General features: G+C 40.9%; 1 protein-coding gene across 5 annotated transcripts in view; it reads right to left on the reverse strand.

The window, feature by feature from the left end:
- Positions 1-729: 729 nt before the first annotated feature.
- The window catches only part of LOC121289231 (torsin-1A-interacting protein 1-like), a 93,355-nt gene continuing 81,619 nt past the window's right edge, over positions 730-12,465 (reverse strand). For all 5 annotated transcript variants that reach the window (XM_041208453.1, XM_041208456.1, XM_041208455.1 and 2 more), the window contains 4 exons: positions 12,094-12,123; positions 10,908-10,985; positions 7,508-7,597; positions 730-2,782 (listed from right to left, as the gene is read on the reverse strand). In XM_041208453.1, the coding sequence (XP_041064387.1) occupies positions 2,007-2,782; positions 7,508-7,597; positions 10,908-10,985; positions 12,094-12,123 (974 nt within the window). In that variant the 3' untranslated portion in view covers positions 730-2,006. The remainder of the gene's footprint in view (positions 2,783-7,507; positions 7,598-10,907; positions 10,986-12,093; positions 12,124-12,465) is intronic.

Raw genomic sequence — 12,465 nt, forward strand, 5'->3', positions numbered from 1 at the left:
CTTCCAAATTATTCAGTAATCTTGACTTCTGTACTCTGTACTAATCTAATGGGGCGAGTATAGTTTTAGCAAGCCATGAGAGGACTGAAGGATGGTCATTTTCTGTAAATGAAAATCGCAAGCAACAGCTAAGACTGCTGAATACACAAAATTGTTTCTTAACAGTACTGTGCTTTGACCAAGAGCCTACCATTGTTAGTTCAGCAGGTCTGGCAGCATCGGCGGAGAAGAAAAGAGTTGATGTTTCGAGTCCTCATGACTCTTCGGTCGAAGGGTCATGAGGACTCGAAACGTCAACTCTTTTCTTCTCCGCCGATGCTGCCAGACCTGCTGAGTTTTTCCAGGTAATTCTGTTTTTGTTTTGGATTTCCAGCATCTGCAGTTTTTTTGTTTTTACCATTGTTAGTTGCTGGTTGGAATCTATCATGTATTCCCCAAAACAGAGAACGTGGGAGCAGGGGTCTAAAGCTCCTATAATAATGAACTGTTTTACAAACAGTATTCATTGGGGAACAATAAGAAGTTAAAAATTAGGAACAATAATAATAAGTTCAGAGAAGGTTCACGCTACTCATTGCTGGGACAAAGGGCTCATCTTATGAAGAAAGATTGAATAGATAAGGCCTATACCCATTGGAGTTTAGAACAACTTATTGAAACATAATATCCTGAAGGGTCTTGATAGGACTGATACCAGGCGAATGAAGAAAAACAAACATCTAACAGAGGTTTCCTACAAACTTTTTATTATGAATTTTTAAGTACTTCAAGGGTAATAGACAAATATATAAAACACAATCATAATAAATATGTACAATTCCAATTGAAAACATTATTATATTTTTGGAGTGGAAGTTAATCTTTGTACTGCTGAGAAAAGTTAAATTATGAATGGGGCTCCTTGTAGAATGGAAATCACCAAGAATGTCCAAAAAAGGGGTTTTGAATGAGCTTGTATGCCTGCTGTATTCCAGTGTTCAAGCTCCCTTTGTTTTCTCCTCTCAAATCCCAGTCTGGGCCCTGCAATCGCCGTGATTGAGAGGTTGAGCAAACTGGTATGGACCTCGGCTTTGACCATGCTGCTCTTCAGCCAGCAAATGGGTGTGCAACAGTGACCAAGCAAATTATCAATTTCTAGCCCCAACTTGCTCTGCAAGGACTCTTGGGCTCGACTTGGCAGCTCCCTGCAGCAGCACCTGGAGATCAGTAGTGCCTTACATGGAGGATTGCCACCCCTTCAGGGATTGAAAATTAATCTCCAGGACATAGCTTGGAGCAACCCAGAAAAAAAATTGATTCAAGGCTTTTTATTAGTTAACAAAATATTGGAGTTAGGAAAGAAAGGGTTTTTAAATGACAGTCAACAATCATCTTGTCAAGTAATAAAGACTCAATCGGAGTGTGGAGGTCACATGATGAAACCTCCAGGAATACATCGAGTTAAAGCTGGCAACCAGACTAATTGTTGAACTGCTGAAGAGTCATACGGACTCGAAACATTAACTGTGTTCCTCTCTGCAGATGCTGTCAGACCTGCTGAGTTTTTCCAGGTATTTTTATTTTTGTTTTTGTTGCGTGTTGTACTGCCTTGGGCAGACCACTTTTTCACATGGCTCCTTAATGAGAGTTAGCTAGGCAGGTAAGACAGTATTCCAAAACACATATGGTATCTCCAGTGGAGGCAAAAAATTAATATAAATAATACAAACTTTTCATACCAAAATTTACAAAAAGTACTGGTTTGTTTAAAAAACGTTTTAAGCTCCCCCATCCCCAACCCCACCATACCCCAGAAAACATCAGATCCAGGTTCATAACAATACTCACGTGTTATTTAAAAAAATATTCCACCACTGATTTGATTTTAGCAAGACAGCAGAAAAGAAATAATCAGATTTTGTGACTCAAGTAACAACAGGCCTTTCACAGACAATGCACAATCAGCGCAGAACAGGTGAATCATTCAAGATTCTAAACTCTGTGCCGTACACATCAATCTCATCACTTCAAACTGGGCAGTCCCCATCTTCGATTTCTCTCTCCACCCTGACCGGCAGCACCAGATGGGCAATGCGGCTCCACAGTCCGCCCAGTTTGTCTGCGTCCATGACATTGAATGCTTGCAGTTCATTGGAGCAGAACAGCTTCTTGAGGAAGTCCTGGACTGTCTCCTCCAAATCTTTAAGAGGCAAGTCCGGCTTCAACGTTGGCTTGTCCAGCAAGACCGTGATCAACAGGGAGACGTCCTTGAAAGCGGCATGTTCATGGTCGCAGTACTTGTAGAACAGAAGGGTAGAAGGGGGCGGGAAATCCTGGAAGTGATGAATAATGGCCGCCTTTCTCCCTTCCTGGAACGCAGATGACAGCCGCTTGTCTAGCTCTAGCTTCGCTGCATCGCTGTTCCATGACTTCATGTCAGATCCATTGATTTCCAGTGTATTTGAATTGAAAACGGAAGCGTAAGTTTCGCCTACCCTACGTGCGAGGCATTGCATGGTTCCATGAGCATCTTGAGCAGCAGCAAACATGAGGATAACAGGCTGAGTGTGCACTGCTGTGCCTACGTGCTTCTTCAACAAAATACTGCTCCGCGCCCACAGTTCCTTCTGCTGATTTGGGAACATGGTCTCCATCTCTTTCCACTTGCCCAGGAGCAGCTCCTCTCTCTCCTTCAAAATTTGTTGATCAGTCACCTTGGATATCCAAAGGCAAAATACGCAGGCACTCAAGACTGCAATCAGTCCTATTATTGGAATTACAAGCTTCCAGAAGAAGTTGGATCCTAAGGAAAGATGAAATATACACACAGTACTTTTTTTTTACTCCTGGGAAAGCAGATTGCAAGGTCTTTGGGGAAATCAGAAGCTACGCAAGCAATCATTTCAATGATTGAAATTCCCAAACTTATATACATTAGGTTTGAAGCAATTGATCAGAACCGATTCTACTTAAGTCTGTTCGATAATACCAATGGGTTTTTGGCTTTGCGTGACCCATCACATTTACAGTATTTACGATATTCTGGTCCTTTGCAATTTCCATTGCTCCACCATTGGCAGCTATACCTCCAGCTGCCTAGGCCCTAAACTCTGGAATTCCCTCTCTACCTCTTGCTCCTTCTTTTAAGATGCTACTGAAAACCCAAGTCACTTGTCCTATTACCATCTAATATGACTCAGTGTCAAATTTTGTTTTATAATTGCTCCTGTGAAGCCCCTTGGCACATTTTACTCTGTTAAAGACTTGTATATAAATACAAGTTGTAGTTGATACAGTGGAGATTCCATAGCACTGTCATTAACACAAAACAATAACTCATGCAAAGTTGTAACTTTCTCTATTGGTCACTTGTCCTTCCCTCATGGTTTTTCTTGAAAACTGCCTAAGACAACAATAAGAACATAAGAGCAGGAATAGACCAAATGGTCCCTCAAGTATGCTCCATCATTCAATATAATCATGGCTGATCTGCCTCAACTCCTCTTTCCCGCACCTTCCCCATATTTCTTGATTCCCTGAGAGATCAAAAATCTCTCTATCCCAGCCTTGGATACATTCAATGATGGAGCATCCACAACCCTGTGTGGTAGAGAATTCCACAAATTCACAATTCGCACAGCGAAAAAATTTTCTCTTCATCTCAGTCCTAAATGATCAATCCCTTATCCTGAGGCTGTGTACTTCCCAGCGTAGAATTCCCAAGCCAGGGGAAACAAACTCTCAGTGTCTACCATGTCAAGCCCCTTCAGAATCTTGTTGGTTACCCCTGTGCTCGCTAGACCTACATTGGCTTCCAATCAAGCAACATGCTGATTTTAAAATTCTCATCATTTGTTTTCAAATTCTTCCCTGATTCAGTCCTCCCTATCTCTGTGAATCTCCTCCAGTCCCACAACCATCTGGGATGTCTGTATTCCTCTAATTCTGGACACTTAATTTTAATTGCTCCACCGTTGGTGGCCATGCATTAAGAACATAAAAGCTAGGAGCAAGAGTAGACCACGTAGCCTGTCATGCCTGCTTTGCCACTCAATACGATCATGGCTGATCTTCAGCTTAAAGCTCCACTTTCCCTCCTGTTTCCCTTATCCCTTACTTCCCTGAGACACAAAAATCTGTCCATCTCAGGCTTAAATATATTCAATAATGGAACCTACACAACCCTCTGGGGTAGACAATTCAAAAGATGTGAAGAAATTTGAGTAAAGAATTTTCTCATCTCAGTCCTGAGACCACCCATGTTCTAGATCCCCCAGCCAGGAGAATCTCTCAGTATCTACCCTGTCAAGCCCCTTCAGAATCTTGTATGTTTCAATGAGATCACTGTCATTCTTCTAAACTTCAGAGATAACAGACCTTATTTACTCAGCCTCTCCTTATAGGACAACCATCTCATCCAAGGGACCAATCCACTGAACCTTCACTGTATCACCTCCAACGCAAGTATATTGTTCCTTAAACATGGAAACCAAAATGAGCACACTACTCCAGGAGTGGTCACACCAAAGCCCAGTCCAATTGTAGCTACACTTCTTTAGTCCTGTACTCCAATCCCCTTGCAATGAAGTCCAACATGCCATTTGCCCTCCTCATTGCTTGCTATACCTGTATGCCAACTTTCTGTGATCCCTGTTCACCTGAGTCCCTATGAACATCAATATTAATAAGTTCCTTGCTTTTTAAAAAAAATCTGTTTTTCTGTTCTTAGAATCAAAGTGAATAACCTCATACTTCCCCATATTATACTCCATCTGCCACCTTTTTGCCAATCACTTAACCTGTTTATGTCTCTTTTCAGCCTCCATATGTCGTCCTCACAGCTTGCATTCCCATCTAGCTTTATAACGTCAGGAAACTTCCTAAGGTGCGATGCCTAGAACTGAATGCAGTATTCTAGATGAGGTCTGAACATAGAATCACAGAATTTTAACGGCACAGAAAGAGGTCGTTCGAACCATCGTGTCTGCACCAGTTCTCCATATGAGCATTATGACCCAGTGCCATTGCCCTGCCTTTTCCCTGTACCCCTGCACATTGTTTCTATTCAAATAATCATCTAATGCCTGCTTGAATGCCTCCATTGAACCTGCCTCCACCGCACTCCCAGGCAGCACACTCCAAACCCAAACCAGTCGTCGGGTGAAAAAGTTTCTTCTCACATCACATTTGCTTCTTTTGCGAATCACTTTAAATCTCTGCCCTTTCGTTCTTGATCCTTTCACGAGCGGGAACAGCTTCTCCCTATCTACTCTGTCCAGCCCCCTCATGATTTTGAACATCTCTATCAAATCTCCTCTTCGCCTCCTTCTCTCCAAGGAGAACAGTCCCAATCTCTCCAACCTATCCTCATAACTGAAGTCTCTCATCCCTGGAATCATTCTTGTAAACCTCTTCAGCACTCTCTCCAATGTGTTCACATCCTTCCTATAATATAGTCCCCAGAACTGTACACAATATTCCAGCTGAGGTCTAACAAGGGTCTTATATAAATTCAGCATAACCTCCCTGCTTTTGTACTCTATGCCTCTATTAATAAAGCTCAGGATACTATATGCTTTATTAACTGCTCTCTCCACCTGTCCTGCCACCTTCAATGATCTATGCACAAAAACACCCAGGTCTTTCTGCTCCTGTGCCCCTTTCAAAATTTCACCCCTTATTTTATATTGTCTGTCCATGTTTTTCCTACCAAAATACATCACCCCCCACTTCTCCACATTGAACTTCATCTGCCACCCATCTGCCCACTCCACCAACTTGTTCTTACACAGTTCTGTACAACTGTATTATAACATCCATTCCTTTGTATTCTAGCCCTTGAGATAGAGGCCAATATTCCATTAGCCCTTTTACTTACATTTTGTACCTGTCCACTAATTTATTGATTTCTGTACTTGGCTCCCCAAATCTCTTTGCTCGCCCACAGTTCTCAGCTTCTCACTATTTAGAAAATACTCCAATGTTATTCTTTGGGCTGAAATAGATGACTTCACACTTCCACACATTGAACCCCATCTGCCATAGTTTTGTCTGCCCACTGAACTAGTCAGAGATGCCCTACATTTTGCAACTTTGTGCTCTCATCTACATTATTCACTGAACCACCTAAATTAGTGTTGTCAGCAAACTTAGATGGCTGAAGCAATAGAGAACCATACAAGTCATTTATAAATATAGTGAAAAGCTGAGGCCCCAGTACAGATTCCTGGAGGGCACCACTATTCACATCCTGCCAACTTGAGTACACACTTACTAACCCTACTCAGTCTATCTCCTATTTCTTAAACCCATTTTCCATCCAAGTCAATAGGTTTCCTTTAATTCCATGCATTCTAATTTTTTGTTAACAGTCCCATAAGTGACTTCCATTACGAATTTAAACAATGCAGCTGGAGCTTTCTCCATTTTTGTGCAAATTTCATGCTAGAAAATAGAACTTTTCCAATTTTGGAGACCCAGCAAGCATATCCAGGTCAGCAATAACATCAGTCACCAGTTACATGCAAACTAAAGCTTCCCCTGATATGTTCCTACAATATGTCCAACCACTTCAATCTCCCTAACAGCACTAGTGCACCAACTTCCTCCCTTCCACACCATTCATCCTGCCACTCCTCTGACTAAGAATGGTAGTTTGTGTCAAATGAGGGACAGATTTGCTCTGGGTACTTAGGCCCACTAGGACCTGGGATGGCATTAGATTTGATCAAGAATCCTTACAGATAACAGAGTTTCTTTTAAGCCCAAAACAAATAAATTTATATTTTTAAAGCTCCACCACTGTCTTTTAGATTTAGTATTTGTTCTCTAATGGGTATTAGACGCAATTATCTTTGCATGTTGATTGTTTGATTCCATAATCTGCAGAAGTGATGACAATTTTAGAATTAATAAAGAAATAAAACATAAAACTATACCTGCAAAAATAACATGATACATAGCCCCCTCGAGCCTATCCTAACAGTACCCTTTACAAGATAACTTTTCTATTTCTTCAGCAACTGTCTTTAAGGTTTCTTTGCATCTGATTCCTGATTTTAGCAAGATTCTATTCACCAAACTTATGAAGGTGTGGTCTTTAAGCATTGTTTGATGCCACCTAGTGACACAAGATTTAAGTGCAGCAGGTCTTCCAGTAGATTGCCCACTCATCAACAGCCTCTGTTCATTCTGGAGGGCCATATTGAAGACTGGATGGTGTGGGAGTCCAAGCGCCAACTCACTCCCTGTCAATTCTGAGATCTAAGGAGTGAGAATAAACCATGGCGTATCTTGCCTTCCTGCTGGTGTTAAGGGTGCTCTGCGAAATGTTAGTGAGCAGTCATTTTTGGAGCATATTGAGGGAGGGCCATGCTCTGGCTACACTCCAGTAACATCAAAAGTGGCCATCACCAGACACTTGTGCACAGTGATGCATTTTATTACCCAATGCTTGAAAGAATGAGAAACCCAATCACACCGAATGAAGCCAAAATTGGGACTTCCAAAACAGCTTGTTACGCCTTACCTGCTACACTCGGCCTGATGAACTGTGCACTTTGTTCTGCATCAGTGTAGTTCCGCAGCTTCCTGTAGTTTGTGGATTGGCGAATGTCAGCTATGGGAAGGAAAGAATAATTTGGCAATTATGTTAAGGTGCAGCAAAACATGGACATTTAAAGTATCTTCCCTAATATATTCAATATCAAGAATGATCTCTTTTCATTTGGCATGTTACTAATCTGAAACCTCACTCTGTGCTTCTATCCAGAGACTGCAGGAAAGACTTGTAACCATTACAATACAGAGTTTACGTTGTAATATGGACCTCCCCTAGTTCCTGAATAGCTAAAGTACAGAAAAGCCACTCATGCAGATGACACCAAATATATCTGCAACAAATATATCTTCAGTGAATGGAGCAATGTTACTTCAATTTAGTTCAATTGTTAATTTGCATCGCTGCAAACGTGGACTCCCCAGTACAGTAACATTTTAACACAAAAAAAAAAGCACTCCTTAGCTATTCCTAATACCTGTATATGCTGAGATTAGCTGATACATTTCCATGGAGGAATAAACACACCCACTAAAGAGGGAAGGTCCTCAGCTTAATGCTATGCACCCCATTCATGAAGTCACTAATTGGTCTTGATTTTTCTTCAGCTAATGCGTGACAGTTCCACATATTTGTTTTTTGAACAAAAGGCCAAAACACTTAGTTTTTATAGTAACCCACAACTTTAAGACTGAATGTAAAACTTCTTCTTGTCAACTTTTTCCAATTCTTCCTGAAGATGTTGGTTTTTCACTGGAACACGTTTTCACCTTCCAGTACCTCCCTCAAATTGGGTCGTTTTACAACTGAGTCTTGAGAGCAGATACCAATATTTTTTATTTTAAACACATGGGGCATCACAGTCGTCACCTAAGGTACACGCAAGTGCAGACACTGTAGAGATGATGACATAGTGTTCAGCAACCAGGATGATTTTACCCTTCATTAACCCTGAGAACAGAGGCCAATTTAGTCTTTCTATGGTCATCTGTTCACTGAGATCAGCTGACTAAGCTGAGATCTGGTCTGTGAGGCTTAGCTACTCACTATACAACTTGTTGGGCATCAAGAGAATCATAGAATGGTTACAGCACAGGAAGAGGCCATTTGGCCTGTTGCATCCATGCTGGCTCTCTGCAAGAGCAATTTAGCTAATCCTACTTTCATGCCCTTTCCCCATAGCCTTGCAAATTTTCTCTCTTCAGGTGCTCATTCAATTCCCTTTTTAAAGCCAGAATTCAACCTGTCTCCTCCGCACTCTCATTCAGTGCATTCCTGATGCTCCATACAAAAGTTCTTCTCCTTTGTTCTTTTGCCAATAACTTTAAATTAGTGTCTTTTAATTCTTAAGCCTTCACCATTGGGAACAGTATTCTCTACCTATCCTGTCTGGATAGAAATGTTTAAATTATGAGGGGTCTATCGAATCTCCTCCAAGCCTCTTCTCTAAGGAAAACAACCCAGCTTCTCCAACCTATCTACAAAACTGAAGTTCCTCATCCCTGGAAGCTTTCTCATAAATCTTTTCTTCACCCTTCCTAAAGACTTCATACCTTCCTAAAGACTTCATACCTTCCTAAAGACTTCATACCTTCCTAAAGACTTCATACCTTCCTAAAGCGCGGTGTCCAGAATTGGACACAATACTCCAGTTGAGGCCAAATCAGTGTTTCACAAAAGGTTGATCATAACTAACTTGCTGTTATACTATATACCCCTCTTTATAAAGTCTAGGATCCCTAGAGAGATCCTCCAGGACATTCTCTCTTTCTAGCACTGCAATATTCTCCATAATCTATACTGCCACCCCTCCTCCTTTTGTTCCTTCCCTATCTTGCCTGAACACCTTCTATCCTGGAATATTAAGTACCCAATCTGTCCTCTTTTGAACCAGGTCTCAGTTATCCTCACAATATAAGTTTTTTGTGTGGCTATCTGTCAAGAAAGAAAGAGAGTGAAGCTGGGGTCAGCCACATTTCTTTAACTGCTGCTTCTGACTTTACTTTCAGCACTACTCCCAATCGCAATTTGAACATATCCAAAACCCCATGCTAAAGAATATCATTTCAAGCAAAGCAGAAATCCGCACTGTTACAATTTCTGAAAGACAAACAGAAAATGCTGGAAATACTCAGGAGGTAATGCAGTATTAATGCTTGGGAGAGTTGCAAATCTTCTGCTGCTCATTAGATCAAAATGGTCTGCTTTAGAAGCAGACACAGTGATTCTTAGTTAACGTCTACCTACCCTGAAATAAAGAAGTTATAAAAAGACATGATCGCTAATGCTTCTTGAACCAATCTGGTCTTCCAAAATAATACACCTTCCTGCTGGGGGAACTCCATAATTGGCTAATGAAAAGTAGGAACACTTTTCTGAACAGTCAGCCAAACACCAAATATCCCATTATGAATAGTCCCAGGCAACAGCTTAAAAACTACACAATTCTCAGACTAACTTGAAGGAGAAAAGTCACATACACAATTCTGTGGATATGCTCAGGTTGCTGAACACGACTATTATAAATCACCTGAAATCGAAAGTTATGGATCAATACTTCAATTGAGTGTCACAACTAAATCAGTGGAATCAAGATCATGCACAAGCGAGCAACAGGTAAAGCGCCACTTGATCTACTGATCTTAAAACCCTTCAAGTGATCCAAAAAAAAAATGACCCAATCTGAACCTGGTAGAAGGGCCTTCAAAGTGGTAGACAGATGCCTCCCTCATGGTCTCTGCTGCTGCTGAGATTCACAAGCATTCACTTTGAAAAAAATGGAGGGACTCACTGTCCTTGCTGAATGATTTTCCTGAAAACACTATAGATTGGGAGGCTAAGTGGCAGCAAGGAAATTTTTTTTTATTGTGCATCACAATCAACTTCCAGTGATATAAGTTGCCACTAAGCCACCAAAGTGACCATCTAGTGCCTGTTATGGCTTGAACTGAGCTCTTACAGAGACCCCTGGAGTATAGGATCGCTAATACTTCTTGAACCAATCTGGTCTTCCAAAATAATACACCTTCCTGCTGGGGGAACTCTATAATTGGCTAATGAAAAGTAGGAACAGCTAAATGTAGACACACGAAATGGCATAAAACAATGCCCTGTGCAGTATCGATGTCTCACCACTCATGTCTCAGATGTCCAGACTATAACCATTGGCACCATTTAGTACCACATCACTCAGATTATTGCCTATAACCAAAAATGGAATCGCTGCGAAGTCAACTTTCAAATTTCTGCATGGTGCAGAAAGTTGGAACACCATCTACATATCATTTACAGGTCTTATTACATATGAAGCAAAACATATACTTTCAACAAATGTGTACCTGCATGACACAATGAAGAGGCCCAAACATACCTTGAACCATGTCTGAAAATTGTAATGGAGATTTTCCATGGAAAACTCTTGGCATATTGCCAGTTGAAGGAAATGGACCTACAAAAGAAAAAATTCCATTAGTCCCCAGAGTAAAATCTATTCACCTTTTTGACCTCTGAATTAAAATTGATAAGAGTATATCACGCACAAGCTATAAGCCTCATATTACAAGGAGACATGCACAGTGCAGTGTTAAACTAATAAAAAATGAATGAGGCAATTTTGACAATTGTTCAGCACTCACTGCTTTCAGATGGACTGAAAGTGCAGCCAACATGTTGAGATACAATACTACAAATAGTCAGAATCACTGGGCCATAATATATCTCCCTCATGCAGATTTTCACAACTCAAAAATAGTGCAGGTCATGTAGAGGCCGTGTACACAGTACCCAACAAGTCTGCCTTCAATAGTGACTAAAAATTGGTTATTTCCACGAACAGCCTTAAAGTTGGCAGTAAATTGTGAGATAAAAACAAAATGCTGATACCACAAGTCATATCCTGCCCACTGATTCTCTAGCCAAGCCTCTATAAGTTGACTCGAATTTTACTTTGTTAACAGTCCCTTAAGTGGCTCCCATTATAATTTAAACAATGCAACTAGAACTTCTTGCATTTTTGTGCAAATTTGATGCTGGAAAATAGAATTCCTCCCATATTGGGCACCTAGCGTCAGCAACAAGCAGTCCCAGCTCAGCAATAACAACAGTTACCAGTTACGTGCATAACTACAGCTTCCTCTGCTCTGATCCAACAACGTGCCTCTGCCATCCCAACCTTAGGGGAGCTCTCCCTAAAGCACCAGTGTACTAATTCCTGCCTTCCACATCAGTCATCCTGTGGCCTTTCCGAGTAAGACTGTCAATTAGTGCTGAATTAAGGCAGATTTGCTCTGGGTATGCCCACGGGTTTCAATGAGAATCCTTACAGGCAACAGGAAGAGTTTTTTTTTTAAAGTCCAAAATAAGTTCCTCATTTATTATAAAAACAAATAAATTCCACTTATGTCAATGCAAAGACTTCCGTGGAGTGTCCTTGAATCATACGTTTTATGCAATGGAAAGACTTGTATTTGTTTATATTTTAGAGCTCCACAATAGTGAACCATCTTGTATTTTAGAATTAGTATTTTGTTTTCCAATGGGTGCCTGACTCAATTTACCTTTGTGTGTTGTTTGTTTGGTTCCATAATCTGTAGGAAAGGATGACAATTTAAGCACGAGTAACAAAAAAAAATACATGCTCCCTTGAGCTGACTCCATTAATGTACTGTGTCAAAACTGTCCCATCCGCAAAAAAAAGTAACAAATTCAATTCAGCCAATTACTGCCCCATCAGTTTATGCCCAATCACCAACAAAGTGATGGAAGGTGTTGGCAACAGTGTTATCATGTAGCACTTACTAATATCCAGATCACCAATGTTCAGTTTGGGTTCTGGCAGAAGCACTCAGCCCCAGACCTAATCACAGCCTTAGTCCAAACATGAACAGAAGAGCTAAATCCCAGAGGTGAGATGAGAGTGACTGCCCTTG

Source organism: Carcharodon carcharias, chromosome 16 (assembly GCF_017639515.1).
Source record: "Carcharodon carcharias isolate sCarCar2 chromosome 16, sCarCar2.pri, whole genome shotgun sequence".
In the NCBI taxonomy this organism is placed as follows: domain Eukaryota; kingdom Metazoa; phylum Chordata; class Chondrichthyes; order Lamniformes; family Lamnidae; genus Carcharodon; species Carcharodon carcharias.